Source organism: Melozone crissalis, unplaced genomic scaffold (genome assembly GCF_028551555.1).
Source record: "Melozone crissalis strain CALT ecotype California unplaced genomic scaffold, PUWL_Pcris_2 ptg000045l_1, whole genome shotgun sequence".
In the NCBI taxonomy this organism is placed as follows: domain Eukaryota; kingdom Metazoa; phylum Chordata; class Aves; order Passeriformes; family Passerellidae; genus Melozone; species Melozone crissalis.
In genome coordinates this window covers 12,867,398-12,880,922 of record NW_026535823.1, presented here as the reverse complement: position 1 = coordinate 12,880,922, position 13,525 = coordinate 12,867,398, and the positions used below count along the sequence as shown (strand labels likewise).

The following is a 13,525-nucleotide window of genomic DNA, read 5'->3' as shown; positions in this document are numbered from 1 at the left end:
AAATATTCTAATTCCAAAGTTTCTTTTGTGAGTGTATTTTAGATTATTTATTAACTTATCTAATCAAAGTTTTCCCAAACAATGTATTTTAGGTTATTTATTAACTTGTGTTTCCCTTGATAGAGTGTCTTAATTCTTTTATTCCTCAGGTCTTTTAATTCTTTTCTTTCTCAGAAACTACTGTTCATTGTAATGAATGGCTTCAGGCACATCTCATGAAAATTCTTTGCCTGCATTCCCTGGGGAACTGCATGGGAATTACAAACACACTGCTCTCAGGAGACCTGAAATGGTCCATTTTCTACCCTAGACCTGAGGAAAAAGTAATGGGGTCCCACAGGCTGCTAGCAGGAAACAGTCCCAGCCAAATGAAAAACACTGCTGATGAGGTACTCTTTCTCCCAGATTTCATACCTACCCTATTTCAAGATTTCAGACCCCAATGTCCTGTTCAGAGAAGCTCTCAGCTCTGAAACATCATTGGGAAAGATCTCCTTACCCTCTAAGGAGAAAAAGTCATTATCAAGCTGTATGGAAATGGAGGCAGGAGTAGGATGACTCGCATATCTCTGGATGTAGTGTTCATCAGTGTAACATCATACTCCCAGCTGGCTGCTGGATTACCTTACTCAGGGGTGTGCCTCCACAGGCCTTTCCCACTAGGACTGCCCAGGCCTGCTAAGCTGGGTCTGCTGGTGCACAGTGCTGTGATGGAAACTCTGGGCTAGACAAGGCACCTGTAGCTGCCAGTATTTTTTGTTCTGTCACCCAGCCTGCTCAGAGAAAACCTCTCACAAACTGTACTGTGATGGAGGTTTCAGAGCAAGGGGTGACATTTTTTTTCAGTAGCCTCCCTGTCCCCTGCCCTTAAGCTATGCTGAAGCTTGAGCAGTGTCAAAATACTACATAGGGATGTCTGTGTATTCACTACTACACTGAACAGAGGTCAGGATTTGTCCCCTGCCCGTACAAATCACAGAATCATTCAATGTCCTGAGTTGGTTGCTAGTTCCAATCCTCCTGACATGGGCAGGAACACACCATCCACTAAAACAGGTTGCTCAAAGCCCCATCCAATTCCTCCTTGAACGCTTCCAGGAAGGGGGCATCTACCAGTTCTTTGGGCCACCTGTTCCAGAGCCTTACTACCCTCAGAGTAAAAGATTCCTCCCTAATACCTAATTTAAATCTATCTGCTTTCAGTTTAAAGCCATTTCCCCTTTTCATATGACCATATACCCTTGTAAAAAACCTTTCTTCAGCTCTCTTGCTGTTGGTCTCCTTTAGGTAACTGGAAGGTGCTATAAGGTCTCTCTAGAGCATTCTCTTCTCCAGGTTCAACAACTCGAATGCAGAAACCTTTTGATTTTGTCATTTATCTAAATACAATTTTCCAATCATTCTGCTGTAAGCACTGAAGGCACTAAACATGGAAGCCCAGAACAACACTCAAATTCTAGGCAGCCAATTGATTTTAAAGAAGGCTAAACTACTGTGGGCAAAGCAGCAATAAAGTGGACAGAGCAGCTCTGCCGCTGGGAGAATTTGCTGTTTCTTGCCATTTCTACCCCTGTCTCCGCTCAGCAGTAGGAGGCATGGGCAAATTAGCACTACTCTTGCTCTTATCTCCTGCACCTTTTGCCTGCTGCTCTGCAAAAACTCCTTCAGCTGGTGACAAAAGAGGTCAGAAATAGGTATGCGGTGTGATGGAGGAGCAGAGCAGCACATGGAGCAGCCAGTAGCTCCGCAGAGCAGAGGTGTGCAGAAGCACGGAGCCGCTCTCTGCACAGCAGGACCCTCCCTGCCACCGCTCAGCCCCAGCAGCTGCAGCCACTGCCTCCTCTCCTCTGTCCTGCCAGGGCTCTGGCCCCACCAGGAGCAGCCTCTGTTCTGAGGTCAGGCGCCAGCTGCTGCACCACATCACACCTGCAGTTTTCACTGCAGCCCTCAGCCAGCAGCATGCTGAAACACTGAGCTTCAGGCAGGGAAGCTCCCTGTGCCTCTGGATACATTTCCAGGGACAGCTGCTACTTCAGGGAAAGCCAGGTACTCCGCTACTGCCCATTGCAGCAGTACCCTCCCGTGGGGAAAGGCACTAATAAAATAATTCTGCTGTATCATTAGAGGTCAACTTGGACTACAGCAAGTAATAAAAGATTCATAATGGCACATGAGGGGATGCACTAAATAGCCAAACCGCAGCTTGAAAACATGCAAAGCTTGTTTAGATTTAGGACTTGGTTAAAAACTTGCAGTTCAGCTGGTGCTTCACCAGAAAAGTTTGCAATCAGCGGTATCACTTCTGTACCAGCAATTTATGCTGCTTCTAGTGTAAATGATGCCTTGTAGCAAGGAGTGTCCTAATAGGCATAGGTGCTCCTATGTTCAGGCCAGTAATCAAAAATTAATCCCCTTCCCTGATTCTGTTAGGGGCCAATGCCAGCTATTACTGAGAAGACATAAGAAATACTGCTGGAAGCACTTTCAAGATAACACTTTCCCAGTGTTGTGACTTTCCATCCTTGGGTATTTAACAACTGCTAAATCTTCATTTTTAGTCAATTTCCAATTCTGTAAGGCAGGCAGTGGGGCCTGAGGTGTTTTTTAAATATTCCTTTCAAACTTTGGTTAATCTTATCTTCTGTCTACATATCAAATATGCTTCAGGAATCCTGCTAAAGTCCAGTCTCAAGGTGCTATGACAGTGACTTGCCCAGCCCATTTACGTGTGAAAAATCATTACTGACTACTAAAAGAGTTGTCAGAAATTTAGTCCAGGTATTGGTACAGTATTTTCAGTTTGGATATAAAAGCACTGTCCCTTCTCTCTTTAACTCCAGCTTGTCACTCTAAAAAGAACAAAAACAACACAGAGAAATCTCTAGCTGCTGAATTCCATCTGCTTTTTCATCCTTTCAACAGCCTTTGACAAATAATTTAAATCAGATCTCTTTTCTCTCATGAGCTTAAAATTTGGCTGTAAAGTTTGGCCACATCCTCAGACTAGACTTGATTTTGGCCATCATTTTTACCAGTAAGGCACATCTAATCTCAGACTTGGTGACACTGCACTCAAACCAGCTGCTCTAGCTTTGATGCAGAAGAGGCCAATACCATTAGCATCAAGAAGTTAATGATCTTTGAAGTATCAGATGACTCGATCCTGCCTTTAATCTTTGTGGCCAGCCAGTCCCACCAGGGACTGGCCTCAGGAGGCCAAAGACTCTGCACAGAGGAGAGAAAACTTCCAGCACATGTCTGGAGGTGAGGTTTAGGGCAGGCAAGTGGAGCAGCACAAGGTGCAGAGCAGGTGTGAATGGCACTCTCCAAGTACACCACTGCCAGCGGCATTGCTGTGACATGAAGAGCCATTCTCTCCACACGTGGAAAGAAGGCATCCTCTCCCAGTTCAAGTCTAAAGCAAGACAACACTCCCCCAGCACTCCAAAACCATTCCCCTCGCAGCACCTGCAAACAGCTGATCCGGCCTGGCCCAGAGATGCACAAAGCCACCGCACTCGGAGCGCCAGGAGGCAGCGGAGCCCCACAGCCGGCACAGGCAGCAGGGCTGCTCCATCCACATGTGCCACTGCAGGGACATGGCTCAGCGTGTACAGTCTCTTGCACTTCGCTGTACAGCCCACCATCTGTCTAGTAATTAGGAAAACAACCCTTTTCTTCCAACTGCACTGAAACTCTGCCCCTCTTCTTTACAAAAGGCCCTAGGGAGCCTCGATGCCTGACATGCTTCCAGTTCAAGTGGGAAGAAAAAAATTACTGATTTCCATCTTCTATCCGTTTGTACCTCAGGGACCAGGAGGCTGCAAACAAAGCAAGAACTGCTTTTGGGGATTGAAAATCCCTGAAGCTGGTTTTTACCACCCCTTTGATCATTCCAGGCTTTCCCACACAAAGAACTTTTCCATACATGTGTTACCTGCACTAACACAGCCACAGAGATTCCAGAGAATGAATGGAAATGCCAAAACAACACCACTGCCTCCACAGAGAAAAAAAACCTGGGAGGAACTAGAAGGCATCTTTTTTACTTTGCTGGGTTACCTGCCTTAGGGAAAAGAAGAAAACTGTCCTTCCTAATGACTCCTGCCAGTTATTTCCACAACCTACCAAATTCCATGGCTCAAATAGAGAACAAATTTCTTACCCTTCCATAAATCCCCTGCCTCATTTCATCTGGTTACCTACTGGCATTGCAAAGCGCCAAATTTTGTCAATAAAATACAACGGCACTGTTGCCTACATAAATACATTTAACATCTCTTAACATGCAAAACACGCAAACAAACGATAAACGCAGCTTCTGAGCGTTCACAATGCAGCCAGTGTCCCACTGCCCAGCGCTGGCAGCTGCAGTCGGTCAATTTCAGTAACCAGGTAGTTGCCAGGAATAAGTAAGCACAATTCCTGCACGGGACTTGATAGTCATTAGTTTTAGATACTGTTTTGTAGCTTGGAGAAATCTAAAAGGGAGAAGTGCGTGCGCCTCTCGTTTAAGCGACAGAAGTAGAGGGCGTGCAGGAGGGAGCGAGGAAGCACAGCAGAAGGAGGAGACGGGGTTTTCGCGTCTTTCAGGAGCCCCGAGGGGCTGGTGCGGGGCGGGCGGTCACCGCAGCACCACAACAGGACAAGTCGCGCTGCCTCCCTGTGTCGGTGGCACTTCGGTGCTGTGGGCAGAGGACGAAGCGGCGCTTCCCCGGCGTGCCCAGCACTGCGGAGGGACCCTCCGGCGAGTTGGGCGGCACGGCACGCTGCCCTGTTCCGGCAGCCGAGGGCGGCTGCGGCGGGGCGCTGAGGTCAGCCCGCCGGGCTCGGGGCTCGGGCGGCGGCAGCACGGACAGCACCTCCGCCTGTGCGGTACCAGGCTGAAGCCGAAATAACACGGGAAAATTAGAGCTGCTCCAGCGGGCAGGGAGCAGCCACAGCCCTGCCGGCGGCGGGGCGGCTCCCGCTCGGTTCGGGCGGTAGGTCCCGTCCCGTTGCCCCCCCCGCGGGGCAGGCGGCGCCGGCGGTGCGCCCGCGGGGCGGCGGGGCGGGGAGCGCGGCGGCGGGGGGGCGGGCGCGGCGGCGGCGCTAGGGCCGCGCGTTGCGCGGGCCCGGAGGTGGGGTAGCTGCCGCCGCCCCGCTCGCCGGCAGTCGCGGCGAGGTCGCTCCGAAGTGAGGAGGCGCTGCCGTCGCCGCCCCCTGAAGTTTGGCCGCGCCGCCGGAGCCCTCCGCGCCGCAGCCCCGGCCAGGGGCGCACTCCGCTCGCGCCGCGCGCCCATGCCGCGGACGCCGGCGCCCCGCGCGGGGCCGCTCCCGCCCTGAGCGGCGGTGGCGGGCGGGGAGCCCGGCGGGCAGGACCCGCCCGCCGCCCCGCCGAGCGCCGGAGGAGTGCGGCCACCCGCCCGCCGCGCGCCGCCCGCGCCCCGCCAAACTTCGACGCCGACAAGTGCCTGGGCCCAGCCGCGGCCCCGCCGAACCCCTCCGCGACCCGCCGGAAACTTTCCCGGGGAAGAGCATCCCCCCCCTCCTCACGCCCTCCCCGCGGCCCTTCATGCCGCCACCGAGGAAGCCCCAGCGCGTCCCAGCGCCGCGGCGGCTCCGCGCCGCCCCGCGGTGAGGCTCGGGCGGCCCGAGCCCGCAGGGTGAGTACAGCCCGCATGCCGCTCCGGGGCAGGATGGCGCGCGGGGGCTGCGCGGCCTGGAGGGGCCGGTGCGGGTGCCGGGGCTGTGTGCGGGGGTCGCCCCGCCGGGCTCGGGCCACCGACCGCGGGCGGATCGGTGCGGGCCGCGCGCCCCCTGCCGCCCGCGCGGAGCGGAGCGCGCCGGGGCCGGGGCCGGGGCTGGGGCCGGGCTGGGGCGGTACCTGCGCGGTGCCTCCTCCGCCGGAGCTCGGACCGGGCCGGGCCGCGCCGCGCCGAGCTGCGAAGGGGCGCGGGCGGTGCGAGAGCCCTGAGGGAGCGCGAGCGAGCCCTGAGGGAGGGGCGCGTCCCTCGCGCCGCGCCCGCCCCGCAGCGCGGAGCCAGCGCGGAGAGCGGCGGCCCCGTCGGGCACAGGCGGCGCCGGGCATCGGCCAGTGGTACCCAGCCTGGTGTCCTCCCTTGCATCGGAAATTGCAGGCGGCTTTTCTAAACATTCACACGCACACAGAACCCCCAGAGAAAACCCCGCATGGCGGTGAGCAGCGCAGATCAGCTAGACGCGATAAAACAGATGCTTTTCTACTCTCAAAGTTGGTGCATGTGCGGTTTTGGCCTCTGATTGATACACTTTTATTGTTCTGCAATCAACTTTTCACTACTCCGGATCGGATGTGGTAGGAGCCAGCATTACTTCTACAGAAATGTTAGCAAAGACAGTGAGTGGAACAAGCGGTGGAGATGCTTTTAAAGAGGGAATAAGTCACTGTCTTGCCTAAGGACAATGCGGTTCAGGATGAGAAGCTGTGGCCGGGGAAGCCCGCCAAAGGGAAGAAAACAGCAGAACCTCCCCTGGCTTGTTTTATGTTGTGGTTGTGGTGGTGGTAGTTTGTTTTGGTTTTTTTTGTTTTGTGCTTTTCATGGGGAAAAAAATAAAGGTTAATTTCTGGTATATTTCTGGACCTTAACAGGATGATTACTAGAGAGTTTCAAACAGTGGCGATACTCTCATGGAGTTATGAACTTTGTCTCAAACCTCTGACATTGATAAGCAGCACCAACTTTCTAGCTATTTATGTAAAATACAGCAATAGCACAGAACAAATTCAGCAACCGGCAGGCATTCATTTTTGAGCCTGAGAACTTTCAGTTAGAAAGTCATCAGCTCACACCATAACTTGAAAGCTTTGTAGCCCTATGCCCTGGATACACTGTGTGATGAGCATGCATCGCCTTATTGAGCATGAGGAGTCATTGAAAAAAACCCAAAAACAAAGCTTGTAACTTCCCCAAATGCTAACTTAAATTCCCAGAGGAAAAACTTGCAGAACAGATTGATGCTAGAGATATTTAAGGCAAGATGCTAACAATTATAAAGATGCGAGAGGAAAAAAGCAGCCATGTACTAAGGCTGTAAAATTTAAATAGCTGAAATGCTTTTTACTCCATATTCTGACAGCTGATGATACCTGGCAAGCAATGGCAGTGGTAGTATGATGTGTCAGTCAGCAAAGAATAATGTGTGAAAACCAGAAGTATTTCAAGTATAGTGCCAAATTGTAGGGGTTTGGTAGCTGTATTTTATTTTCTTTAATTAGGTATTGACATTTTAAATTTCTCCTGAGGCTAAGAAATCTTTTTCTGCTAAATAGTTAAATAAGCTGGATAAGAATAGAACCTAAACTTTGATTGGAACAGCATTTGAGGACAAAGACACCAAAGCAGTTGCTTGAGTATACTGCATTTCATATAAGTATTGACAGAAATAACGTGTATTAAATCATTAAATACAGGTTCCCTTCTTCTTTGAATAGATAAAATAGATAAATAATTTTGCCTTTATAAAAGGGGTTGGTTTGTATATATGTACAAGGTTCTCAAGTTGCCTAGGTATAACATGGTATACAACACGAGGTTAGTAAATGTAACTTGCATGAGGGTTAGAACATTATTTCCTATGTTCTAAACTGGCTTTGTATAATTAACAACTGGAGTGGATGCAGAGGCGCTTTTTACTTGGGCTTGATTGGATCCATTTATCTGCTTAAGCTCTTTGGGATACAAACTTGAAACATGTTTCCTTTGGAAAAATCTGTTCCGCAGCTGCCGCTGCGGGGAGGTGGCAGCCGGCACTCCTTGCCTTGCCTCGTTGTTTCAGCCAGTTCTCCTCAGGCAATGTAGGGTCTGCTGCTGGCTCTCCTTCCTGCTCCTGTGTGCTGGCAGGGTGCGCTCAGTCCAATGCACGGTCAGTGTGGGAGATGGTCACTATTTTATTACCTCCTTCACGTTCCTGTGGCTTGCCAGAGAGAGCCCCAAGAGCCCACCCCTATGGATCTCACAGCAATTCCCCAGCAGGGAGCTCATGCAAGACATCCAGCCGCTCTGGTTGTGAGGAGGGGAAGGGGGTGGATTTTCACACTGATGGAAGGAGGCAAAGGAGGAGTGTTTGCTAACAACCCCTAATGAGACCTGAAGCTCTTCCCTGGCACTGATGCTGCCAAGATGCATTTTATCTGTTCTGTAAAGGGGGTGTCTCCTCCATATGCAGAATTGACACGCTGCATGAGCTGTGACTTCCCCATCTGGAAAGGGATGCAGGTGCTCAGAGCCTGCTCACAGCTGATTTCAGTCTGGGGGTCAGCTGCATGCCATTCTTCTCGGATGGCTGTGACATCCTCACTTGTGGCCAGAACCACCGGCCCTTCGCAGACAGAGCAGCGCTCCGAGAGGAAGGCAGAGCCAGATGTGGCCTTTGCACCGGTGCCTCCCAGGTGCCTCCCAGTGTTTTCCATAGTGCAGAGGCTGTGGCACATGGAATGTTCAAGGCCCCAGCGCTGCTGCCCCACACAGCAGACGCCGGGAGCAGCGTGCTCTGGAAGCTTTGCATACAGTTGCTGAAGTCGTTGGGGCAGTTTGCCGTTCCCTGGCCCTCAGCCATCAAGGATGCTGATCCCTCCTTTGCCACCTCCATGGCCCCCAACACCCAGGGTGTGTGACTAACAGGGCACAGGGAATCGGGACACCAGACAGTAGTTATTAGTGGTGTGTTTGATTACCTTTTTCTAAGGTCAAATGCACAGGCATTACAGGGGACAAAAAGCCCCATTGCCCATGTGTTGCCCACAGCTAGAGGCTTATCACTAAACATCTGGCACAGCTGTAAACTTCAGAAATGTTACTCCAAAGGTTTTTTCTACAAAATAATTCAAATAGGTATGTCCTTAGCAATAGGGCACTAAAATGTAAAACGCATATCATAAGTGACTCTGCAGGAACAAACAAAAGCAAGACAAATCATACAGCTCTGTCAGAAAAAAACCTGGCAGCACTCAGCACATGATCCTTAATGTGCTTTGGTCAATATCTTTCTCTATATCAATGGAAGCTCATTAAAAGAAGATATTGCAGACTAACTGAGCCATGCCATACTAGTTCTTGCCAAAGCTTGACATTTTTAATACATTAATAATATGTCTGTAATGTAATGGAAAACTATTAATCAAAACTGGTTATATGCCAGAAATTTAAGCTATAATTGGCCGCTTCTTGTCAGGAGTGTCTGTTGTACACGGCTACAGCTGCCTAATGCTCAGATGTCTTGCACTTCTCTGCACTTTTTTCTTGTCAGTGCACTAAATTCAATCGATGTTATAGTCTATAATTCTGCGTAACAACCATCATTATGACTGGCTTACTTTAATGAGAATTCGTTATATGGGAAGTATTTTAGCACAGTGTGTTAAGGTAGCAGCTTGCTTCACATTATTTAGTCCTACCCAGTCCTGGTTTATTAGCGAATCTGAGTCTCAGCATTATAAAATATTACAGGTAACTAAAGAGCTAGAAAGGAAGATATTAAAGAAAAACTTTTTGTTTTTGCTTTAATTTACAAGCTTGCAGTCTAAATATAATTACACTCAGTAACTTCTTATTTCTACACAGAAAAATTGTATTTATTTACTTACTTACTGTTTATTCCAGCTATGACCAAGCCATCTCAAATAAAAGGTGTTTGACTTACCATAAATTAAAAATAATTTGCGGCTTCTTCTAGCAAGGAGTTGTTTCCCATTTTTATAGTGACATAGTTTCCTATAACCCTAAGCTATGGGCTCTTGTAGGTGCTTTTTTTCCCTCTTCAGAATAGCACATACATTGGAAAGGAAACAGGAGAAGAAGTGTCTTTAAAATTATATGGAAAATGTTCTCTGAATTACTGAATTCCAAAATAATATGCAAACACTCCCACTGAAAACAAAAAAAAAAAAAAGAATGTAAGGTTGCTACAAAGCCAACAGTACTACCCAGCATGCTTCTTAAAGAGATTTAAATTTAATTTGGTCTTAGATATTTCTGCTTTTGTGTCAGATTCAGATTTGAAGCTTAAATATGTTTGAGCGAATTGAGAATTGTTACTGCAGGAAAATTCAGATATTCTCTGCATATTCTGATAAAATACATGAGAGTTGTATGGTAACACTTGATAAAATGAATATAATGGAAAATTGCATTTACGTCCATACAGCAATTATTGTAAATTACTTTGCTATGGAAACACAATTCAACCATCTGTTGGCATTTCATGGTGTCTGTAGTTTAGCTCAGTTTAAGATGAAGCATTATTTAAATATAGGGAAGCTGTTTGCGAATAGCTTTGAAGATAAGTTTGGAAAATGAATATTCCCAACGTGACACGTTAAGGAGCTTACCAGGTCACACACCTCTTCCCGTGGCTGTGGGATGTAGGAGGTTTGTGACACTGGGCATGATTTAAAGCTGGGAAGCAAAGCAGGCTGCAGAAAGTGGCGACTTTCGGTTGTTTCTCAACATCTGTCCGGCGGGTCTGGCTCGGTTTTAGCATCCAGACAAAGGAAGTGTGGAAGTGCTGCAGCGTGTGGCTGAAATCCCCTGCCGACAGCCCCGCGCCCTGGCTCCCCAACCTCGGGTGGCACAGGCTGACACAAATGCACTGGAATTCCTAGCCCTGGTTTTCCTTGACCCTGTTTAGGGTACTTACTCTGTGTTTGCAGTTTTCCTCATACAGAATTTGGATTTTTTTTTTCCTGCGTTATTTAGGAAATATATATTTGAAGTTGCTATGATATACTTCTAGCATTTTATACCTGTAATAATGTGATTCAGGTGCTACAAGGTGAGGAGATCTCTAGTTGTTTTCTGAAGAGGGTAAAGGGCATGTATCTGCTGTGAAATAAGTGCTGAGTTCTCAGGTACAGCGACCCTCAAACCTAAGAAAATAAGGGAGGAAAGCATTCTTATAGTAAGCTACAAAATAAGCCATTATCTTTATCAGATAGTTTGTCATCAATGTGGTCAATAAATCACAGTTCAAAGGCAAAAAAAAAGGGATCAAAACTCTTGCAATGCTAATGAGAAATGTCAAGGAAATTGAATTCTACTTGCCGTATCTTTGTTAGTCTTAAAATAATAATCTAAAAGAAATCTGTAAGGCTTTTGGAGCTCCATGAGGTCCTCCTGCCAAGAAGCTACTAGCACCTGCTAGCCCTGATGCCCAGCTCTGTGTCACTTGAGTAAAAGAATTTTGCTGCTGCTGCCCTGCAGTGCTGGGCTGCCTGCTCCCCTGCCTGCCTGCACCATCTGGGCCATGGCTGAATTCAGTAGTTTGCTCTCCATTTTTGCTAGGGTGAAAATACAGTTTTGGAAGCAGGAACCTCTAACTCACCTGGAACATTATAAATCTGTCTTTGTTAGAGTACAGTTAAATCCTTCATGTCAAAATACTTTTCACTGTGAATGATTTTGGTAGTTTCTTCATTCTAGCACAGAACCCACAGTAAAGGTTATCCATATTGTACCAATTTGCTTTGTATTGCATCAAACCTTCAAAATGTCAACATATCGTATATTTTGTAATGCATTGATTCTTGGACAATAACTCTTAATTTTTATTGTTTCTAAAAGGGTGTTGGTGCCAGAAGAAAAGGATGATTGATGGGAAACAGACACCAGCCTATAGACACTCACCCTCTTCCTTCGGATACTGATTTATCAGCGTGTCCAGGCATCCCCTGCGAGCCCTGAGCACGGAGGATCACTCAGGGTTATCGACGGTGGAGCTCAAGACCTGCAACTTCACAAATTATTATCTGCTCTTGGACATCTTTTACAAGAAGCCCTGACAGATAAGTTATAAGTCGAAGGACAAGCGCTGCATGGCTGTGAAAGGCTGTCATCAGGGCCTGGGTGGCTTCTACCAAAGTCTTTAACATAGTGAAACAAACGTCTCATCCTAATGCTTCACGTTTGAGTTGGAATCTATTTTATAAATACATACGTTATATGTACATATAATCTCTAAACTGCACATACGCTAGCACTGAGCATCCTTACAAAGCTGACATAAAAGGATTTAGAAATGTATTTGTCAAGATTCCTGTCACTTCACACCCTCTGGGTTACTGTATCCTCTGTGATGCAGCACTACCCCTCTGTGTGGGGACACTATGACGTCTGTAAGACTCAGATTTACACGGAAGAAGGAAAAGTATGGGATTACATGGCCTGCCAGCCAGAAGCCAGAGACATGATCAAATATGTAAAAGTGACTCTGGATCCCCCCGACATAACATGTGGAGATCCTCCTGAAACTTTCTGTGCGATGGTAAGGCAAGCTTTTCATTTTGCATAATTAGTGGGGGTATATTTGTGATAGATGGCTTCAAAATAGAAGCCCTAGAGTGCACACAAAATTATCCAAGAAAACCTGCATCATATTCCAAATGTGAAAGGTTCTGCTGTACAAAACTCTGAGCAGTACATTAAGCTGAGCAATGAGATATTCTGCTTATGGGGACATAACTTGACTTTATCGGAATTCATTGTCTCTCTACACCAACTTTTAATGTATCAAAAGAAATCAGCATAAAACTCCTATTGTGCTAACCCATAACTGGGATGGCCTTTGCCTGATCAAGAAAGATTTGAATGAACTGATTCTACTAAATCAGTTTAAAGCATCATAGCATGGCATAATTAAGTCTAATTTCCAAACAGCGAGGCCAGTTGAACTCAATTGCTAAAGCTTAAAAAATGGTGTTGGGAGTTGGGCTGTTGAAGTTTTCCCAGCTGCCCAAGGAGCTGCAACAGGTCTGTATGGACAGTGCAGCTAAAATCACCTCCAAGCTCTAGCAACTACTCACAGCTTTCTTTCTAGCTGAAACTGTAGGCATTCAAGCAAACTAAGAGAGACCAGATAATGGTCCTAAAATAGACTGGGTTTGGAAATGTTTGGCTTGCTAAGTAAATGTACAGGTATAAGAATCTAACAGACACTATATATGTATATATATATATATGTACGTACATCAATATTTTACAGCTGTGCTGCTCCCAAGTGTTTGATAGATCACACTGTGAGAAGTTTCAGATAAGGAGATCTTAACTTGTAGATAACTTCTTTGTGCTCACACTTACAGAGGCTCTCTTTTCTTTGTGATTGGATATTTCTGTTAAATAGTGAGTGGAAGATACTGAGTTCTTTGAAAAGAAAATGAGAGATTTGTTTTACAAATCATGCACACTTACATCTGTTAATACAGCACTGGAAACATGCTCCACATTACCTACATTATTTAAATTTGAAAGACCAATGAGTTCTGGTAAGTGAGGTTATCACAACTGAGAAAAGTCTACAAGATATTTGTTTCCCTGTGTACAAATCATCATTGCTGGGTGACAGCATCCCCACAGGAAGGAAATTTGCTTTTAAATGCCTTGTGGCATTGTTTTCCACCACTGGTGTTCTGTAAGGAGTTCAGATCCAACCACACATACATTTAAGGCATTATTTGCACGCATGCAGCTGCTTCCCACGTACATTATGGTAATAGCCACGTGATAAATTGCGA

At 47.2% G+C, this 13,525-nt stretch overlaps 1 protein-coding gene across 3 annotated transcripts in view; it reads left to right on the top strand.

The window, feature by feature from the left end:
- Positions 1-5,442: 5,442 nt before the first annotated feature.
- The window catches only part of NTNG1 (netrin G1), a 152,541-nt gene continuing 144,458 nt past the window's right edge, over positions 5,443-13,525 (top strand). Inside the window, exons 1-2 of one of the 3 annotated variants that reach the window (XM_054285581.1) lie at positions 5,443-5,645; positions 11,580-12,279. In XM_054285581.1, the coding sequence (XP_054141556.1) occupies positions 12,034-12,279 (246 nt within the window). In that variant the 5' untranslated portion in view covers positions 5,443-5,645; positions 11,580-12,033. Of the gene's footprint in view, positions 5,646-6,058; positions 6,317-11,579; positions 12,280-13,525 lie in introns of those variants that run through there. The other 2 variants (XM_054285579.1, XM_054285580.1) reach the window with 2 other exon arrangements.